We start from the raw sequence: 18,610 nt of genomic DNA, 5'->3' as shown, positions 1-18,610 counted from the left end.
AGGACGAGCTTTGAGCAGATAGCTTGCTTAGAGCATTTGTCAATTAATTTCAGTTTATTTTCAATATCATGTCCACTCTGCAGAAGGTTCTGTGGCTTAATGTTAATTGTCTCTCAGTGATGCAGTTGGGGAGGCACGAAAGCGACCGATGCGATTTTGTGAGGTTATACCTCTGGTTCTGATCCCTACCCCGCTGTTTTTCTCATCCTTCCCCCTACAACTTTAGTCGATAAGTCGATTCTTAGAAATACTTAAATAGATGTGTTTTGTGTGCTTGTGATCATAATTACAGCCCACCAAACCCTCTGTCTCTTACCATTAAGCTCTGAAGGTGCCTGGGCACTGTAGGCAGTATAGTTAGCAGCTTCAAAGTTCCTGGGAACTAGTCCTGGATCTAATTTACCTTTTTTTTTTCCCCCTGCCTGCAGGAGGGATGATTAGCAGGATGCCTAGCTCATGATTGTCAGCTTTCTGGATATTAATTTTTATTATTAATTTTTATTATTAATTATATTCATTTATATTAATTTATCTTTTATTTAACCGTAGTTCCTGGGGCTTTCGGTCAGGTGGGAATTCTCCGATCGTACCCGATGTATGCCGCAGAGTCAGTCTTCTACAAAATACAGCAACAGCTTTAGAAGGCTCTTGCAAGAGGAGGTGCTGGTGCTATAGCTATAGCTGTGTTTCTTCCAGGACATCTTCTGGGTTAGCCTGACTGTTGAGAGCAGAACTGTTTTTTGTGCGTATAGTCACTGCAATTCAGCATTACTAAAATTGAAAATATTTAGATTCACTGATTTTAATGGGTAGTATGGTCCTGACTGTCGCAGTAGATAATTGCTGAACTTCTGGTTTAGTTGGTTTTCACGGGAGGGTGCGAAGAGGAAGAGTCCTGGAACAAGTCTGTAGGTCAGGAGCTGTTCAGGCGTAGAGTTTCCTGATAGCCTTGCAGATTGACGACCTGCTGGTGAATTTTGGCAGAGGTTTCAAAACTTTGAACCTTGCCAAGGTCACTTGGAAGTGCAGACAGTGATAGGTAGTTGTAAATCAATCTTAGGTGAATTTTAGGTTTACCAGAAGTGTAGCGATCCTATGCCAGGGATCAACCTCGTCGTCGTCTTCTGAATATTTGCTGTATAATATCTGTCTTCAAGGTCCGTGGAAGGTGGTATCGCAGCATATGCTGTTGACTGCGTTTCTGTAATTAAACAAGTGTTTTTTCTTTCAAGCAGGGAATAATTAGCAGAATGACAGAAACTGTGAAAAATATTGTACCGGCCTGGCTGCAGAAGTATTTCAATAAGCGTGAGGAGGAGTGTGTAGACAGAAATGAATCTGCAAACCAGGAGGAGACTCCGGTAAACTATCATCACGATTATTCAGATGAAGATACCATAATCGATGAGAGATTCACGCCTGAACCAGCAGGAATTAGTAGACGAGGTATGTGAAAAATCATTTGGAATTCTGGCCATCTGTATTTATTCACAGATTTCTAGTTTTGAATCTGAATTTCAAAAGGAAATTGGAATGAGGGTTTTGACAGAATGAAAAAAAAAAACAAACAATCAAAAAAGTCGAAACAACTGTTTGTGAAACCGTCTTAGCTTTAAACTGTATACACAGTTACGAAGCATACATCTTATGCTCTTGGAAGGCATCAGTTAACTTTAGGTACTCTATTAGCCAGGTGCTAAATGCTGAAAATAAGTCATTTGCAAGTGTGCTGGGTTGCATTTTCCATCTTTTAAAAGATATGGAATGAAAATCTGTCTAATTGCCTAAGGCAATTAAAAAAATTAATTTGTTTTGCAGTCTTCGAAACAAAAGACTAGATGCTAGAATGGCAGAGGAAAATTCCGTCTCGTGTCCTGAGTTTGTTTGTTTTGTTTTGTTTTTTTTTGTTCTGGGCTTTGATCAATTTAGTAAAGTTCCTTGTTAACTTGATGGTGAACTGGGGAACTTGTGCACGGATGTGGTTTATGAGATTATTATCCTTAAAATATTCAATAATTTTAAGGTCTACGCGGGGGGAGGGGGTGTCTTTGAAAAGGTATTTGGACCGTTGGCAACGAGGTTTGCAACTCCTTTACCTCATGAAAGATTAATTTGTCTTATATCCAGTGCCTCTCACTGTTCCTGTAGTCCTGTTGTATAAATTTGCATCTATTCTTATTTGAGTTTCTCTTAAATTAGCTGTTTTGGGGAAGTCAGCTTTTAATAAGTAAAGAAGTTTTGTCTGAGCGTGCGTAGGTAACCATAGATAATGTGGAAAGTCAGTTGCTTCTGTTGTTGGCAGAATCAAAAAATAAGGAGGAAATATCTTTGCCTCCAATCTCATCTAATTGTAAACAAGGAGATTGATGGCTTTCTGTGTAGCTGTAGCTTGGGAATGAGTTTGGAGAAAAGAATAGAGAAGGTCTTCGTGACTGAGGAACACATGTTGGCTTTCCTATGTAACTGCGTGAAAGGAGCTTTCAGTAAGAACAGCTGCACTGCAAGCTTGCTAACTCCAGGAGATCAGGAGCAGGTGGACACCCTGGAACCTTTTGCAGCTTATGTTGCTGTCCGTGGGTGTCGAATACTATGCTTAAGAATAAGATTTTTTTTAGCAAGATAGACTTCAAGGCCACCTATTCCAGGCCACTGGCATTGTTTGCAGACCCTTTGCTTCAAGAGGGAAAAATGCTCATCTGGTTACTTGGGTCAACATCCTTGTCCCTTGGGTCAAAATCCCAATAGTTAATGGGTAGGAGATGATGTTTTGCCTCTAACGTGAGCTGATATGGAAGAACTTGGGAAAAAAGTACTGCAAACGTTCATTTTCATGTTGTGTATTCAGATTAATATAACCTTTGTTCCAATATTATGGAAGCTGCAGTGTTATCTGTAATTTACCGTGTAATCTCAAATTTTGTAAAGCTTATTGCAAGCTGTACATGGGAGAAGGAGTATATATGTTTGATTTAGTGAACGGCCAAGTCAGCGTTAGAGCATTTGAGCACGGGGTCAGAATGTGGTGTTGTAAAACCTCATAGTTAACTACTTCTGGATGCAACATTAATACTGTGTATCGCAAGCAGTGTTGTTGTTGTAGCCAGACAGTTAGATGCAACCGTATCTGGGTGAGGAAGAAGTTAAATTTGGCTTCTCTCTTTTTGCGCTTAGAACTTGGCAATAGCATGGCTGTCGATAGGAAACAGGTTTTGGCTTCTGTGAGCTTGTCTATAGCAAAGCTAATTATCTCCCTGTTCTTGTCTAGAACCATCCACAAGTAGATCAGCACTGAACTTCCCAGTTGTGTTAACAAGGCCCTCTCTTCATCGGAGCCGTCTGAATTATACCATGCTGGATTCTCCTGTCCCACCTTGTCAGCCCTCGACATCTTCTATATTTGGCATTGGCAGTCCTAGGCTGTCCTTGATAAAAGAAATAGAAGATTCTACCTCTCAACAAGACGATGATAACATCTCAACAACCAGTGATTCCTCCTCTAGAGCATCTGATGAAGGTGATTTTTGTGTTCTCTGTTTAATTGACTTTTTTTTTAATGTGAAGTACCTTGCGTTCTTTAATATTCCACATCACCTTAGTAAATAAAATAGGTGAATGTCAACTTTGGATGCGAGAATTAAATTGAATTTTTAGTGTTTTAGAAGTATATAATCCTATCACCTTTTTAATAGAAGCGTGCTTTGGAATACGTTTATGATACCCTGATGTTAGAAAGAGTCAATGCTGAAATATACGCATTCAGCTAGGTTATATGTAAATTTTGAACTGGGACGGTAGGAAATCAGGCTGACTTGCCGTAACTTGACAACTAGGCTGATTGTCTAGAAGGAAGAGTGACTCAGAATATCTAACAGACAGCTGGTTAAATGTGAATAAGTGCAGGTGACAAATAGGAACACGAGATGTTTTCCTGTGTTTCAGCAAGAGAAGATAAAGAAACTACTCTGACATAAGCTATAGGCTGTTTTTTGACCTTTCTTGGTAGAAGGCTTCAGCTGTCAATACTTTCATGTCTTTTGCCAAATTCATTGAGGAAAGCACACCATTTTAAAATAAAAAATAAGCATCGTGTCGATGTAGGTTGGTACGTAGGTCTTCTCGCTGAAAGGGCGAACAGCAGGTTTGCAGCTTTTTCTAGTCCCCCATATAGACAGGGACTGACGTGTGCTCAGCAGGTTTTCCAGAGAACTTTTGTACAGCTGAGAGTAGAGTTGCTGGGCTTTAGCAATATAACCTGAGTGCACTAGAACTTTCTGGTGTGTCTTCGTAAAACATACATGGGCAGAAGATCGTTAACTCTTAGAGCAGCCTTTGGGGAATCTTCCAGGTTTAAAACCTGTGCGATTATGATCTGTGCTGGCCTCCAGCCTTTTACCAACACAGAAAAAAGCTTTGTCCGTACAAATGCACTGATGTTTATGCGGTCCTCTTTTATCTTAGCATGAAGGAAAAAAATACCTGCATTGGAAGCACAGTATTAACTTGGTAAGATTGGTGAAAACTACTTGCAGCTCTGTGAACAGTTTTCAAGTTTGTAGGTGATACTTGGTTTTCAGTCTGTACGTGAAGTTGATCTATTTAAAGAAGCTGAAGTCATGCTTATTTTTCTGTATTGAAGAACTTGAATTAGTGTGATCTTTATTGTTAAAGTTCTGTACGTACGAGAGGCATTTACATCTAGCATACGTCATTTTGGCAGATGTTGCAGTTTTAAAAAATACTTCATCGTCACTGCTCTGGCCCACAGAAGCTGAAAGAACTCATTCCCTCTCGCAGCATTCTGCAGCTAGCTCTAAGAAACCTGCATTCAGTTTATTTGTTTTTGGAGGACTGTGTCCTGTAAGTACTGCACAGTATTTCTTTTAATCAGTTTGAATGTGTACCTGTTTTTCTATCCACTTCTCATACTGTGTTTCCGTAGGTACGTGGAAGCACGTCTGTTTTTAAGCAAAACCAGCTTGGGTTTTCTCCATTTTACCCCGGAAAGACGGCTTATGCCGGTGGTGCAGCTGTAAGATCAAGGCAGCCAAAGACGGAACCTTATCAGGTATGAGAAAAGTAGTGTAGTGGGAAATAGTGATGGAAATAATAAAAGGAGCACTGCCGAAGGGGAAAAGTTTTGCCAAACTGCCAAACAGTTGCTCTTCTGCCCTCTTGGTCTACAAAAATAGACGAGATTGATTTCTGTTTAAATTCTTTAATGACAGTTTTTACCACAGGTAATACTTGTCAGAAAGAACAAGAATGACAGTTTGGGCTAGTTGTTGGTAGTTGGGGTTTCCTCTGTTGTTAGGTCTTTCAAAAAATTCCATTTAAGTGCCATTGTCTGCCTCTGACTACATTACGTTAAAATAACTTGATGCAAAAAAGCCAATGACAGCATAACTTTGAAAACTTGTGTTTATGGTAGCAAAAGCTACAGTAGTCAAACCTGGCTAATATTTATCTGTGGATCTTCTTTTCCAAGCATGCCTACATTCATGCTATGGATATGTTGTATAAACCTGCAGTCTTTGAAAATATCTAAAATCAACTTTGCTGATCCTTTGTTCTTCTGGTACACAGAGGCATGCAGGACTAAATGCAGTCCCAAGATAAGCAGTAACATGCTTTCTGTTTTGAACGATTCATATAGTTCTTGGAGAGAGTTATTTGCCCCCAAGAGTTCTTGGAAATAGCAAATAAAAACTGCTGACAACTCTGATTAGCTAGAGCTGAATCGAAAAGGAAAGTCAAATCAGGTTTGGTAGGAATGTATTTAAATGAAAGTGACTTTTATCGATAAATCAAAAGGAATTTGAAGAAAATGAAAACGCGGGTTTGCTGGCTCTGTTCTGACAGTCCATTTGTGCAACGGAAAAAGGGCAGTACAAGTACCTCACTTACGGGAAACCTTGAAACCTTGTGGTGCAAAGCTGGGAACCCTCTTTGGTCGGCTATTTTTGTTTTTTACAATATTACTGCATTATGGTAAAAAGAGGAACCAAAATACTAGGCTTTTAAAGGAGAGAGTAGCTTGCTTCTTGCTGCTTGCTGTGAATGACAGCAAGGTACTAGAGAGTCCAGCGAAGGGCCACCAAGAAGATCAAGGGACTGGGAACACCTCTCCTCTGAGGAGAGGCAGGGACTGCTGGGCCTGTTTAGCATGGAGGAGAGGAGGTTTGGGGGGATCTTATTGGTGTATATAAATACCTGAATGGATGGTGCAAAGAGCATAGAGAGCCATTGTGTTTTCAGCGGTGCCCAGTGCCAGGTCAAGAGGCAACAGGCACAAACTGAAACGTGAGGCTCTGTCTGAGCATCAGGAAATGCTTTTGCACTGTGCGGCTGATGGAGCCCTGGCACGGGTTGCCCAGAGAGGCTGTGGAGTCTCCCTCTTTGGAGGTCTTCAAGAGCTGACTTGACATGGTCCTGGGCAACCTGCTCGGGGTGGCCCTGCTCGAGCGGGGGGGTAGACCAGGCGATCTCTAGAGGTCACTTCCAACCTTAACCATTCTGTGGTTCTGTGAGTCTCACTTGTGTTTTTACATGCTGCGTGGTCTGCTTCCTGTCTTCACATCGTGTGATAAGCACAGTGTGGTTATATGAGGGGTTTAACCTGGGAAGAAAAAAAGTCACACCAAAGGAAGTTTTCGACTGATATTTGAAGTTGGGTGGTGCAAATAAACAGTTTACTTTTTCAGTGTAATGTTTAGATCTGTTACAGTTTAAATCAGATCTTTATCTTTTAAGACAAAGATTTGCAGCCAACTTTAATCTTGGGGGAAGGGAGGAAGCAAGAGAGAAGTAAAACTAGTTCCTGGTTATGATTGTATACACTGATTTTAAGATGGTACACTTAGACCATCGTGAAACTCTGAGGTCTGTGTTGTTACTGAAAATGCTTTCTGTACCACAAGCCTTTTCTTGAGTTCTGTTTCCCTGATTACTGCTTCGGAGGCCTTAGCAGTCCTAGCATCATCCATCTTGACCTTTTACAAGTACGGAGTTCTTTTATTGCTCGTGCAACAAGCACGTGCAAGATGCACTGAGGCCCAAGGTAAACTTCATTAAACTCCGAACGTATTCTCTTCTTTATGGCTTGAACTCCCAGGGACTGCATGTTTCTCTGTCATCAGAATATATTGATTGTATCATCAGTGTAGCCTTGGGACGTAAAAAACATGCCTCCTTAGCTGAGAATTGACCATTGTAACACTTAAAATGCTAATTTTTCAGGCACAAAAGAGAGCGAAAGCTAGAGAAGAAACTGTGCGGTCCCACGCTACCTTGAGTACCTCAGCGTGGTGCATCTTGGAGGCAGTGGAGAAGCTGTCAAGCCCTTTGTTGGTAAATAGCACTTCTTTTAATCTGTTTTTGCTTCATGTGTTTATAAAACTTAGTAAATGTGCCATCAAAGGATAAAGATAAAACTATTCTTCCTTACGTTGTGGCCGGTTTAATTTATTGCGCTGTTTTTTCAACAGGATGCTAAAAGAATGACATCTCTTTTGCCGCTGTGTTGTGTAAGTTGACCATGAACCCCCACATTTTTGTTGCAGGGAACCCTCTCTCTCAGGAGAAAAAAATTGCCCTCTAATATTTATGCTTTGTTTTTTCCCTCAGCCTCCGGACATAGATAAACCGGATATTACTGACTTCCAGTCCAAACGAAGAAAGGTAAGAACCAATAATGTCTTAAGCTGAGGTAGATAACTTTTTCAATGCTTTATCACTATTAGAAAAATTTTCTCAAACCTCAGTGACAACATAGACATCAAATCAAGTTAATATTGGCATGTATCCACAATAGATGATGGGCTGTGAAGATTACTCAGGTTAAGAATTATGTTATCTTTGTAAGTTGAGAGCAACAGCTCTAGAACACACCAAGTCGTTTTATCTTGTCCCCCAACTTGGGGTGAAGCTGCATATTAAAATTCCTCTTGAGGCAAGTTTTCTCTTGAAGAAATGATCACAAATAGAAAAATACTGCTTGAGTGGTCATATAGACTTTGTACAGACTTCCGTGTTCATTCGGGCACAGAAAACTAGTTTTTGTGCTTTTTATCACCATTCAAAGTAAAGAGGAGGAAAATTGTTAATTTCCGACGCTATAAATCTTACGCTCCTAAATTCCTATTTGGAGGTAGCACAGAACTGGTGATAATGCTGTGGTAAAGCATGATTTCCTTTCATTTTGTTTAAAAAATGAAAACTAGTCATCTTTTTTTGATGACTTTAGTTAGGGGTATCATTAAATTGCAAAACTGTACCAGGCACAATAGCTCTTGGTGTATTAAATGCCTAACTGGGGGAATTAATATTTTTCATTTTTACCTTTAAAACCAGCGATGAACCATCGTTGGAGTCTGATAAATTTTCCATAAAATTAAATGGGCATCTCTTTCTGCGAAAACATCTGTGTTTCCAGTATCAGTCTGAGTGTACAAATGACCACTTGTTAAGTGTATGGGCTTCTTAGGCTGCAAATCAAAGTGGACAGTAATACTGGTTGCTTATTGCTTTTAACTCTTTCAATCTCTGTATTGTTTAGCCAGCACAATCTCCATTTGGTAAAGTTCTAAAATGAATGTAGCAGCAACTGCTTAGTTTTTAGGGGGGTAGAGGTTTTTTTTTTTCTTTTTCTTTTCTGACGCTATAAATCTTAACGCTCCTAAATTCCTATTTGGAGGTAGCACAGAACTGGTGATAATGCTGTGGTAAAGCATGATTTCCTTTCATTTTCTTTAAAAAATGAAAACTAGTCATCTTTTTTTGATGACTTTAGTTAGGGGTATTCTTGGGCTTATTAAATTGCAAAACCCTTAAATGACCACTTGAAGATCAGGTGACTGAAGGAAATAACAAGATGTGCAAACTTTTCATCTTCTGTTCTAATGAGAAAAGGGACAGTGTCTCAAGAAGTTTCTGTGCTAATTCCTTGATTGGATGGATGTATAATTAAGTTTACAATCACTTCAGAGTTTACAAACATCTCAGATTTCCTGGACCATCTTTTCACCATCTGCCAAATTACAAGGGCATGGAGAAGTGAAGTATATCATAAATATTATCCAAATAACTAAAACCAAATCTGGTGTGAATTCTCAGTTATATTATAGCAATACACCTGTGATAAGGCATTAAGAAAGATCTGCCAGATTTGCAACAGAGAGCCTGAAATTGTCAGCCACTAAATGAATGTTGCACGCAGCTGTCAGTGGGTGAAAGGAGATAGATTGTCTATTCATAATACTAGAATTCATAATGGTGGCGGGAGAAGGGTAGCCCGTGATGAGAAGCAATTATTTGCTGAGGAGACGATCGTGTGTTTTCCTGCTAAAGTGAACATGCGGTTGACGGAACACTTGTGCACTCGGGCTAAACTTCTGCAGTGGGTAGCAGTGATGTGGTATTTTTCTTATTTCAAGGAACTGTACCAGGCAGAATAGCTCTTGGTGTATTGAATGCCTAACTGGGGGAATTAATATTTTTCTTTTTTACCTTTAAAACCAGCAATGAACCGTCGTTCACTCGAAGTAGATTTGTGAACTTACATAAAACATGTCTTATTCAAGGTTTCAAACTGAATGTAATATTTTTTAGAAAGATGTATTTTTGTATACTTTAGAGAGAGTGTGAATCCTATTACTAAGAGCTGGGAGATACTGTGAAATTAAAGCTGCGGTGTAAACGATTTCCTGTTGGTATTGATTTGAACAATAGCATGCTTCCTAAGACTGTATTTTCTGATCCTTAAGACCGCAGGCGGAGCCATCGGTAAATCTTGTAGCCTTTAGGGTTTGTTTTCTGTCTGACAGTTCAGTTAAGTCAGTTTTGCAGAACACGCAGTGGTCTGTGTTAAAAATTAACTCTGGTCTGTGAAAATGCTTTGAAAAGGGAAGTCAAACCCACTACTTGAAGTGCATCTAATGCACATGTAAAGCATTGGATCATATTTTAATGAATGAGATTATTGTAAGATTGACAAGTTGTTTTTTTTGAGTGTGTTCTATTGTTTGTGTAACTTTGAAGGGGGAAAATGTAGGGGATGTGAAGCCCAGAAGCCTGTATAATTAGTTGCTTAACACTTCAAATGTTAAATTAATGAATTAAGCTACTAAAAAAAAAAAATCACAGTGTGGGCAGAGGAAAAGATAGGAGCATATTCTAGGAACATGGATTATTTTAATTATGGTAGCATGAATTATTTTGTCTATGAAGCTAACTGCCAAATTTTGAAATGGAATTCAGTCAGACTTTGGCTACTTATATATAGCTTTATGGATTTCGTTACTGGTTTTCTGGTGATTTCCCTCTACAAGTTGAACGGTCTTCAGAATTTTCAAATTGTATTCACTGAGTGCCAAGACCGATGGGGGGAGGTTTATAGTTCTGTAATTTGTTTTCATCAATAAATATTGGAATTAATTTGGGTGGACATAAGGATAAATTGATTGCTGTTTCCCTTTCAAAGCTGGAATCCCAGAATGCATTCCAGCCTCCACCTGTTAAGAGACTTGTGACACCAACAGTAAACCGTCAGCCGATGCGTTATACGCGGTATTCTGAACCATCACCGACTTCAACTACTCAGTCCAGCAAAATTTGCCAGAGAGGAGACACAAAGTTCCAAGTGAGTACATTTTTGAGTCCTTATGTGCCTGTTTTTTTTTTCCAGTCTTGGAATGTTTCTCAAACCAATTGTTATCCTATCTTTGCAAAAAGTACTGATAGTATGTTTGAGGCGAGCTTTAAGGCAGTGGGAACCATTGTGAAATAGATTGAGCTTTTATGGATTTAATTCTGTTTTTGGAACACTCAGTGTCTTGTGGTTGTTTTCACGATGTCACGATGTGCTATTGAGTCATCCTGTTGTCAGTGAAAGAATATTAAAAGACAGAAATGTTTTCCTTTTATATTCTCATGTACACAAAGCTGTCACTGATGAAACATGCTCGTGTTCTGTGTAAACTATTCCAGGTGAGCTATGTGCTCCAAGTGAGAGTTCTGACAATGTGCTGAGTTATCGGTTTTGATTGCTTTGGAGTAGATGGAGTCTGATAAATTTTCCATAAAATTAAATGGGCATCTCTTTCTGCGAAAACATCTGTGTTTCCAGTATCAGTCTGAGTGTACAAATGACCACTTGTTAAGTGTATGGGCTTCTTAGGCTGGAAATCAAAGTGGACAGTAATACTGGTTGCTTATTGCTTTTAACTCTTTCAATCTCTGTATTGTTTAGCCAGCACAATCTCCATTTGGTAAAGTTCTAAAATGAATGTAGCAGCAACTGCTTAGTTTTTAGGGGGGTAGAGGTTTTTTTTTTCTTGTTTGTTGATAAATGATAGAAAACAGAAAAGTATGTCCCTTTTACGGGGTTGGCAAACACAAGTTTTGATGAAAACTCTCCCCCCCACACACAATTTTTGTCATTTTGTTTAAAGTAATTACTTTCTTTGTTAGAGGATTTGACAAATTTGATTTAGTGTTCTATCAGTTTGTCCTCAATGCTGAGTGAAGCAGTGATGCTTACTTTAGCCCCAAAATTTAACTGAACTGTACCCACAATGCTGAATTAGGGAACAACGTTAAGTAGGTGAGGTGTATTCAGTGCTATAAAATTAAAAATAAATAAATAAAATAAAAACCACAAAAAACCACATGAAGTGGTTGTTGGTACTTTGTGTATGCTGTACATATTCAGCTAAGTCTTGAACTAAACTTAACTTGCAGGGGATGAGAGAGAAGACTTTGCCTGCAGAACAGCGAGCAGAACCATCTGAAAGGTATGACATCTATTAATTTAAAACTTACTTGAAGGAAGAAAGAAATCTCCTTTTTCAGTACGGTCTGCACCTGAAAGGTGGTGACAGTTCTCAGTAAAAGGAATGGGAAATCCAATGAAAATTTTGTATTTTGAGGGAGCTGCAAAGTCTGGATTGTGTTTGAAGATCAATATAACTTTGAGAAAATTGTTGTTTTTATGAAAGGAAGGAAGATGAGCAAGAATAAAAGTACTGATACACCACTTTTTATCCCAAGTTTATCTTCTGAGTAGGATACGAAGATGGGAAACGAGGCACGTTATAATGCTGTATCCACAGAAAGGATCTTTGCTATTGGAGGCCTAATTTTTTCCTTCTACAGGAAATATGGCTCATTTTGTAGTTTGACTAAATCTGTAGCGTTACAAATTTTGCTTTGACAGATATTTCATGGTTTATAACTCAGTTTACTTATAACAAAATAATTTGTCCCTCCTAATGTTCCCTAGGGGAAAAGCTATTAGTTTTAGCTATTTAATTGCTTGCAGTTTGAAAGCTCTGTCCTAATGGGATGATTCTTTCTGAAGCATTCTTTAGAAGGTGAAGTAGGGGAAGTGAGTTACAGTTCAGGAGGATGTTTATTGATGTGTTTTTTTCTTTATTTTTTAAGCAAAAACATGGAGGAAGGTTTATGATTTATTATTCTTTTTTTTAATACTCCTTTCATGATGAAGTTAATTGTCTGCTTTGAGTTCACATGAAGACCATGTGTTCTTTAGAATCATTTGAGGCCAAATGCTAACTCATCTCTAAAATAAAAAAAATCCAGCAGAATTAATTGAATTTCTTCTTGAGGAGACTGCTTTGTGTTACACTGCTTTCTTGGATTAGGTCAAATGAGTTATCCTCCAGATAATATTGATGGCTTTTCCTTCTGGGCAAATGGTGTTTTGGGTAATAATGCTTGAGTTAAGAGACTTTGCACTCGGTTTTTAGGGGGTCGCTCTTTTCAAAGAACAGTAGCAGGGAATTTTGTTGACTCTATGCTCATCTGCCAAGCAATTCTTAGGTGACCATGGGCATTCTTTGGCTTGCAGAAAGAACTCAACACTTTGTTTTGGCATCTAAAAGTTGGACTTCACAACAACCACCTTTTTAGGGGTGGAAGCGACTGGCTTTAAGGTTCTGGTACAGGTGCAATCAGGTGCTGGGTTTTAATTATGTTTTTTTCAAACTGTTCTAAATTGTCTCTGTTAGAACTCCTTTCTACTTCTCCATTTAGGAAGGAGATAGAGCAAACTCATACTGCTTTTGATTTCGTTCACAAAGTTTATTGCAGTGCCCTACCTTTTGTTTGTAGAGTAGGTAGTGGTGGTAGTGTTTTTTGTGATGCTGGTCTCTGTTGGGTGCCATGTTCTGGAGCAGGAGCACCACACTGATCTGCTGGCAAGAGTCCCTTTGGACAGTTGAGTTGGAATACTCAGTAAATCTCTGGCCCACCAATGCTATATATCTATGTGTGTGTGTGTGTGTGTATATATTTTAAACCTGAGTCCAATTGTAGATTAGACTTGCTTGAAGGCTGACAATTGTCTTTGCCCCCTTGAAGCTCACAGGTGTTAACAGAAAGAGGAATATGGGCTGTTATGGGCAAGCGATAGTTGTCTGAATGAAGATCTATTTTGATGTAAGACTTTTTTCAGAATTCTAATGGATTGACAGTTCGGATTAGAGAAAAGTCTGAGCATATGCCTTAGGGATCTGTCTTCCTCTATGCAGTTACAGTGCTAAGCAGGCTGTTGTCAAGTATTTGACAAGTTTAGACCAGTTCTCCTCCTCAGTATTGTGGGAGTTTGACCTGGTGTCTTCCAGTGCGATCTAATGCACTTCTGTACTGACTGACTGATTGGCTGCAAGATAAGCTTTGATGTCACGGTTTTTCCAGGCATACTTCATTTTCTTGCCATAGTACTTTTGTTAGAGTTATTCCCTATTCCACTTCTGGTTTGGGTTATTTTTTCCCCATTTGCTCTTGGATTAGGATATCTTTCTGGTTTTGAGCTAGGCTTTTTTAAGTACCAGAAAAACGCCTTTGTATGCCTTACAAAAGGGATCTGTATTCATGTCTGAAAAGACTTCTGGAATGTTGGCATACCCAAACACCTCTGCTGTTCCTGCTGATGGCCACATGAAAGCCAGAGCTGCTTCTGAAGCTTAGGCCATATTACCTTGCCACACAAGTCTAAGGCGTCCCTATTCTATCAGAGCTGTTGGCAGTGTTTCCCATGTGTATGTGTGCATATGTGCACTCTTTCTGTATTTTTGTGAGCTGTTCTTTTATATCCCTGCAAAAGATACACATGCATCGCAGAATCAGAGAACCAGTCCTATTTAAAGGAAGCACTGGAAAATAACAATCTAAATCAGCTCTTCTATTTCAGGTCTTCTGGCTTAGTCATTGTTCCCGTGTGAACGGTGCACTTATGTATGTCCTTTTCATTGCTGCTGTTAATAAAGTTTTTCCTATTTAGAACATCAAGTATTTACCAGCGTTTAGCAACTTGTGAGACAGCTTTAGTTTTTTTCTGATCAGCAGGTTTCAATTCTAGGACTAATAACAGCTCTAATATCTTGAAAAAAAAATTTGGCTGGTAATTTTTTTTTCTCTTGTTTCCCCCAACTTCTGTACTGTCGTGTGCTAGCAATGTGACCAGCTACAAATTCAGTACTGCTGCGTCCAATGGTCTGTCTTCAGGAGTGAGTAGCGGAGGTGGCAAAATGAGAAGGGAAAGAGGAATACACTATTTATCAAGAGCTGTACAAGAACAGGTAAGTGACTCTTAAATTAATTGCTGTCACTGAGCTTACTGAAGTAACTAGCTAAGTGTGTCAGTTTTATTGCATCATAGTAAATTATAACAATACCGCTTTATTTTTGCATTGTTTTTGTTTTCTTGTGGGTTTCAGAGCAGGCTCCAATTGATTTCCTGTGTTTGAATACCTGAACTTTGCTTATGTAATTTTGAAATTTTTAATTCTCTTACCTTGGAGATTCTTCAAACTATAACATTTCTCGTTAGCAATTGAATGAATGAGTCCTAAGAAGAGAAGTAATGTTTTGGTGAAGGTTTGTATAGTTTTTCTACAGGAATGATACTTGAAACGAGTGCCAAGTATAAAAAGAAAAAAAAAAGCTTAATTTTTGGTTTCATATTTAAGTCGTACAGAAAGATACAGGCCAAGAGTGTGAAAAAGAGTAGTAGAAGACAGCATTCTGCATGTCTGCTAACGATGACTCAGTTTTTGATACTCACCAAACTCATTGTGAGAGAGTTTTTTTCTCATTTTAATAGGAAAAATCTATTCCATAAAACTATGACCATGAATATTCAGATTATTTTTTCTTTTATTGGATGTTATATAAGCTGCCTGTAAGTTAATTTAAGTATTTACGTTAACATTAAGTATTTAATTAATATTAAGTTAATATTAAGTATTTAAGTTAATTTAAGTTTCAAATCATTAAATGGGACTTCTGGATGATGCAATATAAAGAAATCGTAAACACTGTTGTTTATTCCTGTAACGCAAATAAAATAATGGTCCAAATATCAAAAGTTCCATAAACTTTTCAAATCAAAACTGTGAAACAGATGTAAGCTACAGGATGCACTGAATATCAGTAGCACCAACTTACATCCCTGCCTAGTCATTTCTAAGTAGATCATGATAGTACTGTACAAATTTTGGTCAGATTTTCTATGCCATTTAAAACATAACTCATCCAATCTTAGTAATCAAATAAAGTAAGTGGCAGGGATGAAAATTGAAGTTGTTAAGAGGCTCTCTTCTGATTTTTATATTTGCATCCTGATACATGGTATAGACTGTATTTGCCAGAACACAATCTTCAGTGCTGTTAGTCTGACTTTCTTTGGTGCTTTTTGTGTTTAGTTTGGTTGTTGAACCTACCTGCTTCTTTAAACATTACCTTTTTCCACGTTCCCTGCTGTAATGACTTTAGAAACTTTGGCAGCTATCCTGCCTAATTTTGCAAGAGGAACACTTTCTCACTTGTCTTGAGAGTGTACTCTTAATTGAAGCCATGCGAGGGTAGTTAGAAAGGATGATGCTTCTCCAGAGCTTTGATGACTAAAGTATAGAAAAGAAAGAAAAAAAATGTGATCTGTGCGTCTCTGTTCTGCACAGGTTTTGAGTTAACTTTCAGTGTTCTTGCTGTACAGTTGTTGAATAGAGTATAATGTGGAAGCAGGCCTGCCATAAATTAAAATGACGTGGTAGACAGAGGTGGGGAGATCGGGATTTCTTCTGGAAACTTGCTTTCTCTTAATTTGTATGGATTTTTGTTCTATTTAATTTTGTTAATAAATTGGGTGCGATGGGGTGAGAAAGTAGTATGTCTTGTATAAGAAAAATTAAAATTTGCAACTTTAGGAAGTGGAGGAACCAGTGCTACCGAACATACCCCTACCCATCAGTGCTGCATCGCTGCCTCAGTTCAATTCTAGTTTCGTTGGTAGTAGCGCTGTCTCAGCGTCACCGAGCGCTGTTTCAACAGCAGCAATGAGCACGGCAACTCCAGCAGCTGCGACGGGCATGGCAAATCCATCAGAGGTGGAGGGCATGACAGATCCATCAGAGGTGGAGGGCATGATAGATCCATCGGAGGTGGAGGACTTGACAGATCTATCAGAGGAGGAGGTGGAGGACATCATATATACAACGGCGACGTCGGGCATAACATGTTCAACAGTGCCCTCAGGCTTGACATGTCCAATAATGGCGGCGGGCATGCCATATCTGCTGATGACAAAGGACAAGGCAAAGTCAACAGTGGCAACGACAAGCGTGGCAAATTCAACGGAGGCGGCAGGCATGGCAGATGCAGCAGCGACGGCGGCGGGCAAGGTAAATCTTTATGCTATAAATAATGTTTACAATGAGTATACTGCTTTATTGCGAGTTGACTTTTTCTGTGGTGCTCATGAAACTAACAAATATTAGTTTCTACGCAGCTGAATGAATTGGGGTTGTATGCCAGTTTGGGGAAAAAGGCATAAATGTTTTGATTCTGCTTCTCTCAGTCTTAGAGCCTGCCAACTCCCATTTAACGTGATTGTATAACTGCTTCAAATGCTGTGGAAGTCTGGGGGGGAAGGGGGGTGTGGACTTTATGCCAAGTTATTTATAGTGGTTTGGGCAGGGGTAGAGTTAATTTTCTTCGTAGTAGATGATGCTGTGTTGCAGATTTGTGAGCAAAACAGTGTTGGTAAGGCACTGGTGTTTTAGCTGTTGCTGAGCAGTGCTTACACAGTGACAAGTCCTTTTCTGTTTCTCACGCTGCCCTGCCAGCGAGGAGGTCGGGGATGCACAAGAGGCTGGGAGGGCACTCAGCCAGGACAGCGGAGCCCAGAGGACCGAAGGGATATTCCACACCATTTAGCATCGTGCTCAGCAATAAATGCTGGGGGAAAGAAGGGGAAGGAGTGGGGAGTATGTACAGGGTTATGGCATTTGTCTTTCCAGGTAGCCATTACATGCGATGAGTCATTAATGCTACCTCAAATTTAACAACTTTACTTCTTTATTTCCAGTTCTTTTCCCTGTTCCATTTGGAGGGAGTGAGCGAGTGGCTGTGTGGTGCTTAGTTGCCTGCAATGGTTAAACCACAACTTTATTTAAGTTATTAAATTAGAGGTAACGTGGTCATATAAGCCTCACATAGAATGAGCCTAGGGTGCAATAATTGGCATATTATTGCAATAAAATAAACATTAATCTGTTCCAGAGTACTTGAAATATTTTTTGTACGGTTTGAAGTAGACAGCTGCTTTAACATGTTGAGGTGTTTGCTGAAGTTCTTGGAGTATCATTGGGCTGAGTTTGCCGTTCTTCAGCTTCCTGGCTTGCTTTTCCGTGCATTTAGACCTAAGTAGCATCTCCAGCTTTTCCTCTCAGTTTCTGGAATTTGGTTTTGAAGATATTGTCCTATACCCACTTGGAAACTTCCCTGTGTTTTATTATTACTTTTATCTGCAAAATAACTCAAACATCAGGTTTTTCGACGTCACTGCGGGACTTCTGTTGGGTAGTGAATTCAGGTAGTTGTTGCTCTTAAATATAAACCTTTAATTCTTTTGAAAATACAGATACAACCAACAAGTACTGTTAGCAGTCCTGAGTTCGCATTTTCATCTCCAGTTGTGAAATCTACTGAGGCAGAAGTGCTACCTACGTCTTCTGTAAGTAAAATAATAAAGGAGCTTGACTTTTTTTCTTAGGCATTTAGTAGGCTGTTGCAGAACACTAAAGCAGAATCTGCCTTGATGGAGAAAAGTATGTAGGCTTCTGGCTTATAATTTGTCATTCAGCATGCGTGCTACAAATGTGAAGAGCAGCTTTCAGATTTGGTTTTGTGTGTGCATTCGATTGAAGTTCCTGTGGCTTGAGAATCTGAAAAACCTCTCTTGTTCATAGCAGATTGGGTTTACATTTAGTGTTCCCGTTGTAAAATCGGCAGAACTTTCTGGACCCAGTGGTACTCCAGTGACGCCCTTTCTTACCCTAGGTAACTGAAACTTTAGCACTTCAGATCTGAAGTGCTGATTTTCCTTTTTTTCTTTATTAAATCTTCAATCTGTCCTGTCTGCGCATGCTAGCAATTCCAGGCAGTGTTGGACTTCTGCAGTATTTTTCCAGTGACAGATCTGCTTTTATAATTTTTGTTTTGTTTTGTTGCTTTTTGTTTTGCTTGTAATCATAAAGCATTGCAAAGTAAGTAGAATTTGTGAAGATTCTTATGTGAGAAGCATGAAAGCTGG

General features: G+C 39.1%; 2 protein-coding genes across 2 annotated transcripts in view; one reads left to right on the top strand and one right to left on the bottom strand.

Annotated features, from left to right (window-relative positions):
- Positions 1-18,610, bottom strand: part of LOC310891268 (nuclear pore complex protein Nup153-like) — a gene marked incomplete at its 3' end in the record, with an annotated part of 267,249 nt that overhangs the window by 213,977 nt on the left and 34,662 nt on the right. The gene's annotated exons all lie outside the window — the stretch shown is intronic.
- Positions 1,376-5,702, top strand: LOC310891252 (nuclear pore complex protein Nup153-like). The gene is made up of 4 exons (XM_083853523.1): positions 1,376-1,446; positions 3,266-3,514; positions 4,718-4,857; positions 4,940-5,702. The coding sequence occupies exons 2-4, from the start codon at positions 3,349-3,351 to the stop codon at positions 5,069-5,071; spliced, it is 438 nt and encodes a 145-aa protein (XP_083709649.1). The 5' UTR covers positions 1,376-1,446; positions 3,266-3,348; the 3' UTR covers positions 5,072-5,702.

Source organism: Anser anser, assembly GCF_964211835.1.
Source record: "Anser anser genome assembly, contig: HAP1_SCAFFOLD_60, whole genome shotgun sequence".
Classification (NCBI taxonomy): domain Eukaryota; kingdom Metazoa; phylum Chordata; class Aves; order Anseriformes; family Anatidae; genus Anser; species Anser anser.
Note: the sequence above shows the minus strand (reverse complement) of the source record. Positions and strands in the feature narration are given on the sequence as shown.